This window comes from Sciurus carolinensis, chromosome 7 (assembly GCF_902686445.1).
Source record: "Sciurus carolinensis chromosome 7, mSciCar1.2, whole genome shotgun sequence".
NCBI classification, from domain to species: Eukaryota; Metazoa; Chordata; class Mammalia; order Rodentia; family Sciuridae; genus Sciurus; species Sciurus carolinensis.
Window position 1 is genome coordinate 126,259,854 of NC_062219.1, and position 14,045 is coordinate 126,273,898.

Here is a 14,045-nt window from a genome sequence, read left to right on the forward strand (position 1 = left end):
TAACTTCTGGTGATATTTTTCTGTATTATCAAATGAATGGACAATATATTTCCTCATCCTTTTTATTTGATTTTTTAATGGTGTGTGAAAGTTGTATATCTTTTCTCACCATGATATTATAGTTTTATCTTGCCCCACTTCTCTTTATTTCTTTTGAACTTTTTGTATTTATTATTATCATGTAAAAATTATTTATATTTTTACATTAAACTTTTCTGTAATAGACACTATATATTTTCTCATCTTGTAATTTCTTTTATCTTTGCATGTAGTCTTTCTTCATAAAAACATTTAAAGTTTTGTGAAGACTCAAAAAAGTTCATGTATCACTAATTAGAACAAATTAAAAATGTCTAAACTCATATCATCTTATATTTTTCAAATGTATATTATTGTTATTTGTAGCTTAAAAAGTCAAAACTGAAACCACATATAACAGAAGGAATTAAAAATGTTAGGTTCATATCTGTTCATTCTCATGTAGACTTTCCATTGTCAAGTTATACTTCGTATGTCAATGTCACTCTGGAAAAGACACCTCATTCTGTGGTAAAGTGTACCAAACCTTGTTTTATCTTCTTAAGTCTGCCAGCAGTACTGGAGATTGAATCCAATCCCCCTCTACCACTGAGATACATCTCTAGTCCTTCCTATTTTTTTTTGTTTGTTTTCACTTTGAGACGGAGTCTTGCTAAGTTGCTGAGGCTGGCCTTGAACTTGCAATCCTCCTGCTTTAGCTCCCAGCTCCTCCCTGAGCCTCTGGGATTACAGATGTGTGTCTTGGCACACAGCAGTATCCTCTATTTTTATGCTTCTAAATTCAAATCGTGTAAGACATCTCAATGTTGTGTTATATGTAGCCATTTCTGTCTTGCTAGCTATAGAATTGGAAGGAAATATGGTATAAAAGAAAACATAGTCTTTAATCCTGGGTTTGAGTCTTTGTCTCACCATTACTAAGTGTGCAAATTTTTCATTCTCATTGAGTCACAAAAATGGTAAAATGTAAATCATACCTATTTATCAGGATTTTAGTGAGAATAAAATTTCAAGCAGTGAACAGTGTCTGTCATGTTGAGTCAAACAATGGTTAGGTTATTGGTCTTACTATTTTCATCAAAGTGTTTTTAAGTAGGGAGATGTTAATTTTGATCATTACTGTCTAGCAAGTAAGCCATAATTTTATTATCTGGAATCAAAGCATCTAATATCCAGGATGGCATTTGGTGGGAATGAACTTGCATACATGTCTTTAGGGGAAAAATAACTCAAAATGTTATGCAAAGATGTTACCAAATTTAGAAGAATTGCTTTAGCTCAATTACAAATTTATATGAAACTCTTTTAACCTCTATATTGCTCAGCATTTTAAGTCTGAATTTTAAATAATTGAATTTAAAGTGGTATTTATTATTGAAGATGTTTATTGAGGTAGAGTAAGAGGTGATAAGAGAGAGAAGAGTTGAAATGTATTGAGAACTTACAATTTTCCATACATTGTGCATGTAATTTTACATACTTTATGTCATTTAATAACAATGTATATTTCATTACATCTGACTACTGAAAACAGAGGAACAATATTTTAACCAAATGATAAGTATTTCAGAAGGTTTTATTATTTTTATTGTAAATTATATTTGGTGCAAAGTTAATCATTATAATTAATCTATATTCAATTCAATTCCAAATATCTACTAACCTATTGACTATTTTCTTATTCTCTAATTTTTTAGGAATAAAAAAAAATAAGTGTTATCATGAACTGGGCAAATGACAGTTCCCCAAAAGGATTTATTCTACTTGGTTTCTCAGACAAACCCTGGCTGCAAATGCCGCTCTTGGTGGTTTTGTTAATATCATACACATTCACCATCTTTGGCAATGTGTCCATCATGATTGTGTGCATTCTGGATCCCAAACTCCACACACCCATGTATTTCTTTCTCACTAATCTCTCCATCTTAGATCTCTGTTATACCACAAGCACAGTCCCTCACATGTTAGCAAATATCTGTCGCAACAAAAAGACCATCAGCTATGGTGGCTGTGTGGCCCAGCTCATCATCTTCCTGGCCCTGGGGGCCACAGAATGTCTCCTGCTGGCTGTTATGTCCTTTGACAGATTTGTGGCAATCTGCAGACCCCTCCACTACGTCGTCATCATGAACCGTTGGTTCTGCTTAAGGATGGCGGCCTTCTCGTGGCTCACTGGATTCAGCAACTCAGTGTTGCAGTCTTCCCTGACACTGAACATGCCACGCTGTGGTCATCGGGAAGTGGACCACTTCTTCTGTGAGGTCCCCGCCCTTCTCAAGTTGTCATGTGCCGACACAAAGCCTATTGAGGCTGAGCTCTTTTTCTTCAGTGTCTTAATTCTGCTAATTCCAGTGACATTGATCCTCATCTCCTATGGTTTCATAGCTCAAGCAGTGTTGAAAATCAGGTCTGCAGAAGGAAGGAGGAAAGCTTTTGGGACATGTGGGTCTCACATGGTTGTGGTGTCACTCTTTTTTGGAACAGGTATTTATATGTACCTACAACCACCTTCATCTACCTCGAAGGACTGGGGAAAGATGGTTTCTCTTTTCTATGGGATCATCACCCCCATGTTGAACCCCCTCATCTACAGCCTTAGAAATAAAGATATGAAGGAGGCCTTCAAGAGGGTGATGTCAAGAATTTTTCTCTATAAGAAATAAGTACTTCATGGCACATACTTTGAATCTTTCCTTATCCTTGAAAATGGTAATAATATTTGAAGTGATTTTTCAATTTTCCAGGCTCTCATGATTTCATTGAATTATACCAACAGGTAGAAAATTCTTCCTCTGTCCAGAAAATAATGCTGAGGAAACATAACATGTGCTTACTAAATTATAAACTCCATTGTTTTCCAGAAGTTCCCCAATGTACCCTGTTCCTTAAGTCTGAGTCATACTAATTTCTTTTTAGCCATGTTAGATGAATTAGGAAGGCTTGGATTTTTTACCTCCCCACCTGTATACTTTTATTCCATGGTCATCTTGTCTATTTCTTAGTTAAGGATTTTCATGTCTTCATGATAAAATAACCAATGATATCAAATCAAAAGTTCTTCCATCAGAGCCCAAATTCTCAATCCCTTCACCCCCTCATCCCTTCATAAAAACTCATTGTACACACCTTCCAAACTGCTCTGAGCAAGTAGGGTGGCTTCAATCTAACTGGTTTTAAGCTAGTTAGAATCTCAGAGAGGAGAAATAATTGGGTTATAGCCTTAACTTGATCAATGAACTAATCCCAGATAGGGATTAACTGAATGGTAACTGAAGTGGTTGGAGAAGGTGGGAATGGGGGGCATGGCTTTGGAATATATATTTGTATCTGGCAAGTGGAGACCTCTTTCTCTCAGCTTTCTAATCACCATGTGAGCTGATTCCCTCTGCCACACTTTTCTTCCATGATGTTCTGCCTCACCCCAAGACCCAAGAAATGGACTGATCTTCTAGGGACTAAGACCTCTGAAACCATGAGCCCTCAAATAAACTTTCTCCTCTACAATTGTTCTGGCTCAGTCCTTTTAGTCATAGCAGTGAAAAAACTGACTAAAACACCTTTATTATTTAAAGTGATTGATATTTTTATTACTAAATTATAATGTAGCTTGTCCCGATTACTGAAATTAGTAAATAGTAATGGGAATCTGATGTTAAGAAAAAAATTAAAATAGGAGACACTGGCATAGTGTCAGGTATCATGGTAAAAGGAAATCAGTTTTAAAGATCGGAACCATGCTATGATATACAATAAGACAATTTTGAAAAAAATATCACTTTCAGTAATTTGAAAGGCAGATAATGAACACAGTGATTGTGACTCTAGATGAAGAGATTGGAAAAAAAGTATGTATTTATTATAATGGTATATATTTGACAAAGTATAATAAAAAACTCAGAAAAACTTCCTTGTTTTCAAGTGGAAATTAAAAATAAAATATAAAAATGCAAGAACATTCTTTGAGCAACAAAGGAATTAAAATGCAATTTGTAGGGATAAGAACGAATACAAGAATGTAAACCATTTACTTCTTTCTAAACTTTGGATTAAAATAGCACCTAATATATTCCTTCACAGTTGAAATAAATGGTTCAAGGAAAACAATCCTGCTGATCACTGATAGTACCAATAAACCTACAAATAAATTTGTAGAGAACAAGATATCTTACTGAGAATTGTGGAAGTGACATTAGTACATTTGCCCAGGTATTTGCAGAATTTCTAGGGACCTGTGACAAATTTATTTCCAAATTTTCCTGTTATGAATGGGAGTTTTCACTCTGGTCATCTTCTTCCAGGTTTACATATTACATTTTGAGCATGTGAAGGCTAGGCAATGTGTCATTTTAGTCTTGGATCTCTGAGTCAGGAGAATTAAGTACTTTTGATGAAGAGATTAGGAGCACCAATTATAGATTCTGAAATTTGAGGTTTATTTTAACTGGTTGGAAGTTTTTATTTTTATTTTTTCAAAAGGGAGTGTGTAGGAAAAATAATAAAACTACAGAAATCTTTTAGGCTTTGCTTGGTCCTTCTAAGTATGCAATAGGATTATCACTTTCTCCCCTATGGAACTACATCATTATCTGGTAACTAACTTTAGTCAATAAATGTAGTTTCACTGATTGTAAACTTCTGGCAAGAAATTTTGAGAGCCAATGTGCTCTTTATATTTTTTACTTTACAACAACGATGTAGAAAATTTTAGTTTATACTCTGCTGGTTTCAATCTTTAGTGGAGAATGATATGGAAGAGAGACAAGGGACATTCATGGATGTGAAACCTGAGTAAAAATTAAATATTTTTTGGTTAAATGCAGTATGATTTTGGACTTGTTCACTAATAAATGTGCATAAGTCATTTCTTTTAAAAAACAATATGGAGAAATGCTCATTGCTAAGTGGGACAGTAGAAGTCAGAAAATAAATCTATACTTAAGATATGACCCTAATTTTGTATACATCTATGCATGTAAGAAAGTACTATAAACAAACTCTCCAAAAAGTTAATTGTGCTGGGGTAAATGTCAGGATAGCACAACATTTTACTATAGCCTTTATAATTTTCTACATTTTAAAGTTGCATCATACATTTTTGTAAGTATCAAAAAAGTGATACTTCATGATGTGCAGTGATACTAAACATCAAAAACTGATGCTCTGAATATATTTTACCTTGAAAAGTTTTCCAATATGTTATTTGGTTCCTATTGAACATCATCATAGAATTATAATGATGTAAATTGAGTTTAACTTGAAATGACAATTATTGATAGTGAAATTAGTATTAGACCAGTATAATTAAATTTGCAACCAATTTCAATTTTCCAAAATCTGCTTGCAAATAATTTTATATTTATAAATTATGAGACATTAATAATTTAAATAATAAATATAAGGTGAATTGGGTCCTAACATTTAAATCACCATCAGTATTCTAAATTTTTTTATATTGTCCATATCTACATTATTGTCACATATACCTTAACCTGAGACACTTAAAGTTTGTCTGTACTCCTAAACTTAGTACACATCCAAAAACAGGGCTATTTTAGTTATTTATTTGCCAAAAACTTCTCAACTACCTACGTACATAGATATTGCTAATTGTGAGGTTCATTGTGAATGAAATATGCGCAATTCTCCCTCTCACAGAATAGCAAATCATAATATTAAACATCTAATTGTGTGTTGTCATAAAGATTGTGCTGTACAAATGACAAGGCTTCATGAGTAAAATAGAAGGTGATTCATTTAAGCCAGGAGGATTCAAGTAAAGCTCTTCTCAGGAGGTGTCATTTAGGCTCAGATCTGTAAATAAAGTAGAAATGAATTAGATATAGTATCAGAAGAGGAAAGCATTCAAAGAAGAAACAGCATGTGCTAAAGCCTTAATCTGAAGCTCACTATCTTGACTCAGTGTTTCTTTTTAGTTTTACCTTTTCATATTATTCAGTTATTGTTATAATGCATTTTAATATAATCTTCAAAGTTGCTATAATACACTAATACTATATATACCCTTTATGGAGAGTCCCTATTCATTTACATTTGGTGCCATTTCAAAATATATAATATGGGACTGGAGATGTAACTCAGTTGGTAGAGTGCTTGCCTAGCAAGCACAAGGCCCTGGGTTCAATCCCCAGCACTGCCAAAAAACAAACAAACAAACAAAAATATATATAATATGTAAATATAATTTAAGTATAGATATACATATACATGAATTTTCCAAAATCATTAATTACTGAACACTTCAACAGGTCATTCTCTGACATTGACAGTTTAGTTATCAAAACAATTTTATAGTAATATAATATAGTATCTAATACATGATTTGATCTAATCAATCATCTCTAAAAGTTTCCTTTATATCTCGACCAAGCACGAATGAATTTTTTTTCTTTTCTTTTTAGGTATACATGACAGTAGAATGTATTTTGACATATTATACATACATGAAGTATAATTTATTCTAATTAGAATTCCATTTTTGCTGTTGTACATGATATGGATTTTCACTGGTCATGTGTTCATATATGGGAAATTTATGTCCAATTGCTTCTACTATTGTTTCTATTCCCATCTTCTCTCCCTTCCCATCATTCCCCTTTGTTTAATCAAATGAACTTCTATTCTCCCCTCCCCCCACATTGTGTTTCAGTATCCACATATCAGAGAGAACATTCAGCCTTTGGTATTTTGGGATTGGCTTATGTCATTTAACATGAGAATCACTAGTTCCATCCATTCACCTGCAAATTCCATCATTTCATTCTTATGGTTGAGAAATATTCAATCGTGTGTATGTACCACAGTTTTTTTTTTATCCAGTCATCTGTTGAAAGGCACTTTGGTTGGTTTCATAGCTTAGATATTGTGAATCGAGCTGCTATAAATATTGATGTGGCTGCATTTCTGTAGTATGCTGATTTTAAGTTTTTTTGGTACATACTCAAGGAGTGGGATAATTGTGTCAAATGGTGGTTGCATTCTAAGTTCTCTAAGGAGTCTCCATACTGCCTTCCAGAGTGGTTGCACACCAAATTGCAGTCCCACCAGTAATGTATGAGTGTACCTTTCCTCCCCACATACTCCTTAACATTTATTGTTACTTTTATTCTTGGTAGTTGCCATTCTGACTGGAGTGAAATGGAATCTCAGTGTAGTTTGCATTTGCATTTCTCTATTGCTAGAGATGTTGAACATTTTTAATATATATGTTGACCATTTGTATCTTTTCTTCTGTGAAGTGCCTGCTTAGTTTCTTTGCCCACTAATTTATTTCTTGTTATTAAGTTTTTTGAGTTCTTTATATATCCTGGAGATTAATGCTCTATCTCAAGTGCAGGTGGCTAAGATTTTCTCCCATCCTATAGGCTCTCTCTTCATAGTCTTGATTTTTCTCCCTTGCTGTGAAAAAACATTTAAGTTTGATACCATCACATTCATTTATTCAGGATTTTACTTCTTGTGCTTTAAGAGTTTGTTGAGGAATTCGGTTCCTAAGTCAACACCATGGAGGTTTGGGCCTACTTTTTATTCTATTAGGCGCAGGGTCTCTGTTCTAATGCCTAGGTCCTTGATCCACATTGAGTTGAGTTTTGTGCAGGGTGAGAGATAGGGGTTTAATTTCATTTTGCTACATATGGATCTCCAGTTTTCCCAGCACCATTTGTTGAAGAGGCTATTTTTTTCCTCAATATATGTTTATAGCACCTTTGTCTAGTATGAGATACTTGTACTTATGTGCATTTGTCTCTGTGTATTCTATTCTGTTTCATTTGTCTTCATGTCTGTTTTGATGCCAATACCATGATGTTTTTACTACTATAGCTCTGTAATATAATTTAAGGTCTGGTATTGTGATGTCTCCTGTTTAACTTTTCTTGCTGAAGATTGTTTTGCTATTCTATTCTTATTTTTCCAAATGAATTTCATGACTGCTTTTTTAGTTCTATGAAGAATGTCATTGGAATTTTAGTAGGAATTACATTAAATCTATATATCACTTTCGGTAGTATGGTCAATTTGACAATATTAATTCTGCCTATCCAAGAATATGGGAAATCTTTCCATCTCCTTCATTTTCTTTCTTTAGTATTCTGTAGTTTTCATTGTAGAGGTCTTTCACCTAATTGTTACATTGATTCCCAAATATTTTAAGTGTTTTTTGATGCTACTTTGAATGGGCTCATTTTTCTAATTTCTCTCTTGATGAGTCATTTCAGAAAGGCACATGGTCTGTCTTAAAATTCAATCTAGTTAACTTTAATTGCTTGACTAAGATGGTATTTTCAAGGTCTCTCTGGTGTGAAGTTATATTTTTTTTCTTAAAAACTTAGTAGTAATCTGTAGGAAGATAGTCTGAAATTATGTAAATATGTTGATCTTGATCAAGCTTTCACCCACTAAGTTAGTATCTACTAAGCTAACTCCAGAGTAGCTTCTATATTTATTGTTTGACATTCTAGAAGTAAGTTTTTTTTCACCATTTACTTATTTATTTCCTTTCTTTCTAAATTCTTTTATTTGTTATATTCTTACTTTATATTATTGTTTTACTTTATTTTGTTGCCCCGTATTGTCCCAGATGTAGTTGATTAAGCCCTTTGAGCTCTACCACTGCTTTATTTAGGAGATTATTAAGGCATATTTCTAAAATAAACCCAAATTTCTAAATCATGGGTTTTTCAGGACACATACAATATTTAATAGGTCACAAGATGATGGTTCCCATTGTATTTTCCAAGACATTAGCTATTTCCAACTGGATAGAGGAAGAATCCCAAAAGAAAAGCCAAATAGCATATTCAAAGGATTTCAGAATTGTCAATTATAATTCCAAATTTTGTTTTGGTCAACATTCAGGCCCATGGTCAAGACTGGATTTATGGAAGAATAGGAAATGTGATCTTTTTAAAAATTATGAATACTCTATGAGCTAAAATTTCTATTAATATGTAGAAAGGAGGATGGTTAGTCTGAGACATCTAACAGTCTCGTCCACAGTCTACCCCTTTAGCTTCATAAGTATCCTTATATATTCTCTCTCCTTATCTCTCTCTCTTTCTCTTTCTCTCTCCATATACATACATATATATGAGAAACTCAAACAACTCAGTGGCAAAAAAGCAAAATAATCCAATTTAAAGATGGTCAATAAACCTAAATAAATATTTTTCTAAACAAATGAATGGCCAACAGGTATATGAAAAATACACAGTATCACTGATGATCAAGAAAATAAAAATAGAAATCACAATGAGATATTTACCTCACTGTAGTCAGAATGGTTATTTCCAAAATAGCAACACGTACCTGAGAGGATGTGGGGGAAAGGGAACCCTCCCAGTCTTTGCTGGGAATTTAAATTAGTCTAGCCATTATGGAGTATGGAGGTTTCTCAAAAAATTAAAAACAGAATCACCATATGATCCAGCAATCAAACTACTGGGTGTATATCCAAAGGAAATGAATTCATACGCCTAAAAAACATCTGTACACATATGACTAATGCAGTGCTATTCTTAATAACCTAGAAATAGAATCAGTCTAAGTGTCATTCACTTATGAGTCATTAAAGAAATGTATATATATACAGCAGAATACTATTCAACCATGAGAAATGTCTAAAATTTTGTCATTTCCAAAAACATGAATGTAACTAGAACTGATTATATTAAATGAAATAAGCCAGACAGAGAAAATTAGTAATGCATGATCTCACTTACATGTAGATTCCCACATGAGTTGAAAGTAGAATACTGGTTACCAGAGGTTAGGGAAAGTAAGGAGAAGGGAGAAACTAGAAGAGGTTTGTCAACAAGTCCTGAGTAGCAGTTACATAGGAGTAATAAGTTCTAGCGTTCTTTTGCACAGTATGTGACTATGGATAATATATTGTGTATTTCATAAAAGCCAGCCTTTACCACAGGAAATGATCAATGTTTAAGAAGACTGACAAGTTTACTCTTATTTGAATATATAAAATAAAAAATATACATGTTTCAAAATATCACATTATACCACATAAATGTGCACGATTTTATGGATTAGTTTAAAAAATGAAATGAAATGAAAAAAAATAGCCATTGGGAACATTTCCTAGCACTTGTTACCTGACAGATGTTGATCATAGAGCTCAGTGCATACTGTGTGAATTGATTCATATTGGGAACCAAGATGTATAAAACTCACTATATTTTGCTTTTTTAACCCAATGTTGGCTTTTATTGATGAATTCTGGTAAAGAAAGGAACAAAGTAAAATAAATATGTAAGTTTTTTATCAAAAAAATCAGAACTACCAGAAGTCTCAGCAATCCTGCCATTGGTTTTATAGACAATGGAAATTAAATCAATATAATGATGTTCATTACAGTATTATTGACCATAGTCAAAATATAGATCAATCTAAGTTTCCATCTCTTGATGAATGGATTTAAAAAATGTCGTATATATATACAAGGGACTACTATTTAGTTATAAAAAAGAAATAAAACTTGTCACTTATGAACATTAATGCAAGCAGACTTCATATAAAGTTTAATAAGATAGGCACAGAAAGATAGTGTATGGTATCACTTACATGTGGAATAAAAAATTGATTTTATAAAAGTAGAGAGTAAAATGGTGGTTACCAGTGGCTGTGTGTTTGAGGAGCATGGTTTGGGGAGATGATGGGAAAAGGATATTTTATCTTAGTTATTGAAAGAATAAGTCCAAATGATCTACGGTACAACTTGGTGACTTTGTTAAAAATATACTGTATTCTATTTTTTTCTATATAGATCTTTTAAAAAATTATTTTATTTGTTTTAATTAGTTACACATGACATTAGAATACATTTATACATTTTGATAGATTATGACTTTGTTAAAAAATATACTGTATTTTTATAAAATATAAGACAGTGTATATAGCCTGTTTTCATCACAAAAATAACAAAATGTTAAGTAACTATGTATTAGCTACATTTATTCATAGTACAATTTGTATACTCTGCAAACCATTATATTGTACATGGCAAATACATTCTACACTGTCAATTTTAAAAAATATGTAAAATGCAAGAAAAAATAAACAAAAGGTTAAAAAAAAATCCTGAAGCAGGAAACTTTCTCAATCTGCTTGTAATGGACAGTTAATGTCACCAACATTCCCAGCAGAAGAGATGGCACACTCCAACTAGAACACTGAGGATAGTTTCACAAAGGAAGTATTTACAAAGTATGGGAAAGACTGAGAAATACCTATAGGGGGATCCTAAGTGTGTTTTATATAGGGACTACCCTGATAATAACCAGAGTACGGAGTCTGGTTGCCAACCAAAGCCTGTAGTAGTGAAAAGAAGAAATAGTATTGGAAACCAGAAAGAGAGACCATTTGAACATACATGGCCACCTTCAGGATCTGTGTCCTTTGGTTGAGCAACAAAGTCAGTCTCACATGTTCAGCTGAGAAGAATCTAAGAGAGTATACACCCAACCAGCTATTCTTTCACTCTTTAATGCTCATGGGGTGACTCCCAATAGTTAAACTTGACCAGAAGCAGATATGAATCTTTGTGATTTAACCTCCAGTGGAACAACATAGTAGAAAATATTAATAAAAATATATGGGAAGCCATTGTTTAGGACTGAGTTCCTGCATGTGATCCCAAAAGAACAGACCAAGTCAAATGGAGACATTTGTGATGAATACCACATAGTTAAACAGAACCTTTAAGAAAGCAGATAGATCCAAAAAAAGGAGAAATATTCTTCCTAAAAATGAGAGATTATGACCTACCCAAGTCAGTGTAAAAAGGAGGTTCACTCTCTTTTTACAATAAGAGGAAAGAAGGAGGAGAAGGAGAAGAAAGAAGAAAGAAAAAGAGGAGGGAAGGAGGAGGAGGAAAAGGAAGAAGAAGAGGAAGGGAAGAAGAAGAAGAAGAAGAAGAAGAAGAAGAAGAAGAAGAAGAAGGAGGAGGAGGAGGAGGAGGAGGAGGAGGAGGAGGAGGAGGAGGAGGAGGAGGAGGAGGAGGAGGAGGAGGAGGAGGAGGAGGAGGAGGAGGAGGAGGGGAGGAGGAGGAGAAACCTGGAAAAGTGAGGTGACATCTACCAATCAGCAATCAGTTTTTTCTAGTGTTAATTCTTTGTTCCCATCTTGCTAAATTCTGTTCTGCCATTGCCCAGTGTGACCTCACATTCTATTTAGGAGAAAGGAAGCTGCCCACATTCATGAATCATGAATAAAGTCAATTAGATATGATAAAGTTTGTTGTAATTTTGTCTTCTGTAAAAAATTATATATTGTGATAGAGGGTGGATTTAGGAAAGGGAAAGCAGACTGAGAAATATTTATCACATATATGATGCATAAAAACACACAGTCCTGTGATATTATGGTAGCCCATTAATTAAGAAGATGGATGACATACCATTGACAGGGTAGTCAAAGGAAAATCTTATCATTTGTCTGTCCTATTCTATGACTTTGATTTTGTTTTTCTAAATAATTTAGTTTAAAATAATACAAGTAATTAAAAAATCTTAATTCTGTCTACATATGTGACTAATATGTGAAGAAAGAGAAAGACAATAATTGCATCAGAGAGAAAATCATAATTACATCTTTTTGTTAGAGAAACAAATGCTGTGAAGTTTTTATTTAAATATTTCTTTACTAGTTCTCATTGGAAAGATCATTTTTTCTTGTCTTTCAAACTAATATTGTGCTTCTTTATTATTATTACTAGAAATAATTAAATCTAGGTCAGCTATTCTAAGAATTAGTGAAGTAAGATATTCAATAAATTCTCATATAAATTCCCCTGAATCATTCATTCAAACTATCTCTACTCTAATTGTATTCTTTTTCTTATTATTTATTTATCTTTAATTGTATTCCATTTGACATTAGTATTCAGATTTTTGGGTAATTGAATGAGCTCATTGTAAACAAATCTAACAACTGAGAGGCTTACACCCAACCACAGTTCAGTAGTTAACTAATTGTACAAAAGAAACCTTTCCATAGAGAACTCTGTCCCAAAATTTTTTCTCTGGTAATTCACCTGGGAGAAGGACAAATGAATTGTCTATGTGAAAAGAATGCCCAAGAGTTTTCATGAACAGCATGTAAATATTATGCTCAAAAAGCACTCTGAATAATTTCTAGTTTGCCTTCCTAACCTAGGCATTTTTTCTTTGGCACTTGCATCAACAGAAAAACTAGTTGCTTTGAAGCAGATAGTTAAAGATGCATCTGTGAACTAAAGTTTCTCTGTCCTCTGAAAATTTAAAAATTCAAATATACTTCCTCACATTTCCTTTATATTGAGGAATCTCAAAATAAAGTAAGTAAAAGATACTTGTTTTTATGGGCAATGCATTCTCAGAGGAGGTTGGAATGTGTGTACATTATAGTACCCAATACATATATGAAAGGCAGAGTGTATTTCATTTCAGGAATTTTTTTCTAATGTTTGGAAATATGTAGTTCAGTGCCTTAGTGAGCTACTAGACTTCACTTGCAATTAATTAGTTTCTCACTTAAATTGATGATAAAAAACAAAGATATTTCAGACAGATATTAACTACTTGAATGAGATAAGAAACTTTCATTCAATTACTTGAGTATCTCCTATCAATCAATTTTAATATATGTTCAAAATTTCATGGTTTGATTTCTCCATGTTTCAATCAGAGTTTGGGGTCAGATGAAAATAACCTAGATTTCTTCTTGGGATCTTCTACTCTCTATATAACTGAACAGTACTTACAAGTCTAAATTAAATATTGTGTAGGATGAAAATGAAGTAGAAGCAAGATATACTAGAATAAAATATGAGGGTAGATACAAAGATAATGTCAACAGGAATACAGTCTACCAACTTACTAAGATGATTTTAAACATTTGTACATAAATAGATTCCCATGTAGTAAATAGGGATGGAAAATCACTGGAAGTAAAAGATCCAAATGTCATAGAATCCAAGAGTTAAAAGTAATGAAATA

At 32.9% G+C, this 14,045-nt stretch overlaps 1 protein-coding gene and 1 non-coding gene across 2 annotated transcripts; both read left to right on the top strand.

Moving 5' to 3' along the window:
• The first annotated feature begins 1,760 nt into the window (after positions 1-1,760).
• LOC124989638 (putative olfactory receptor 2B3) lies at positions 1,761-2,702 on the top strand. Its single transcript, XM_047559563.1, has one exon. The coding sequence runs from the start codon at positions 1,761-1,763 to the stop codon at positions 2,700-2,702; it is 942 nt and encodes a 313-aa protein (XP_047415519.1).
• A 3,421-nt stretch (positions 2,703-6,123) lies between these two features.
• Positions 6,124-6,196, top strand: Trnaa-agc (transfer RNA alanine (anticodon AGC)). The gene has a single exon. It is a non-coding gene; the product is annotated as a tRNA-Ala (tRNA).
• Positions 6,197-14,045: the final 7,849 nt, after the last annotated feature.

What these genes read in the sequence shown, in the direction of transcription:
- LOC124989638 (XM_047559563.1), top strand. Translation starts at nt 1,761, where the DNA reads ATGAACTGGGCAAATGACAGTTCCCCAAAAGGATTTATTCTACTTGGT.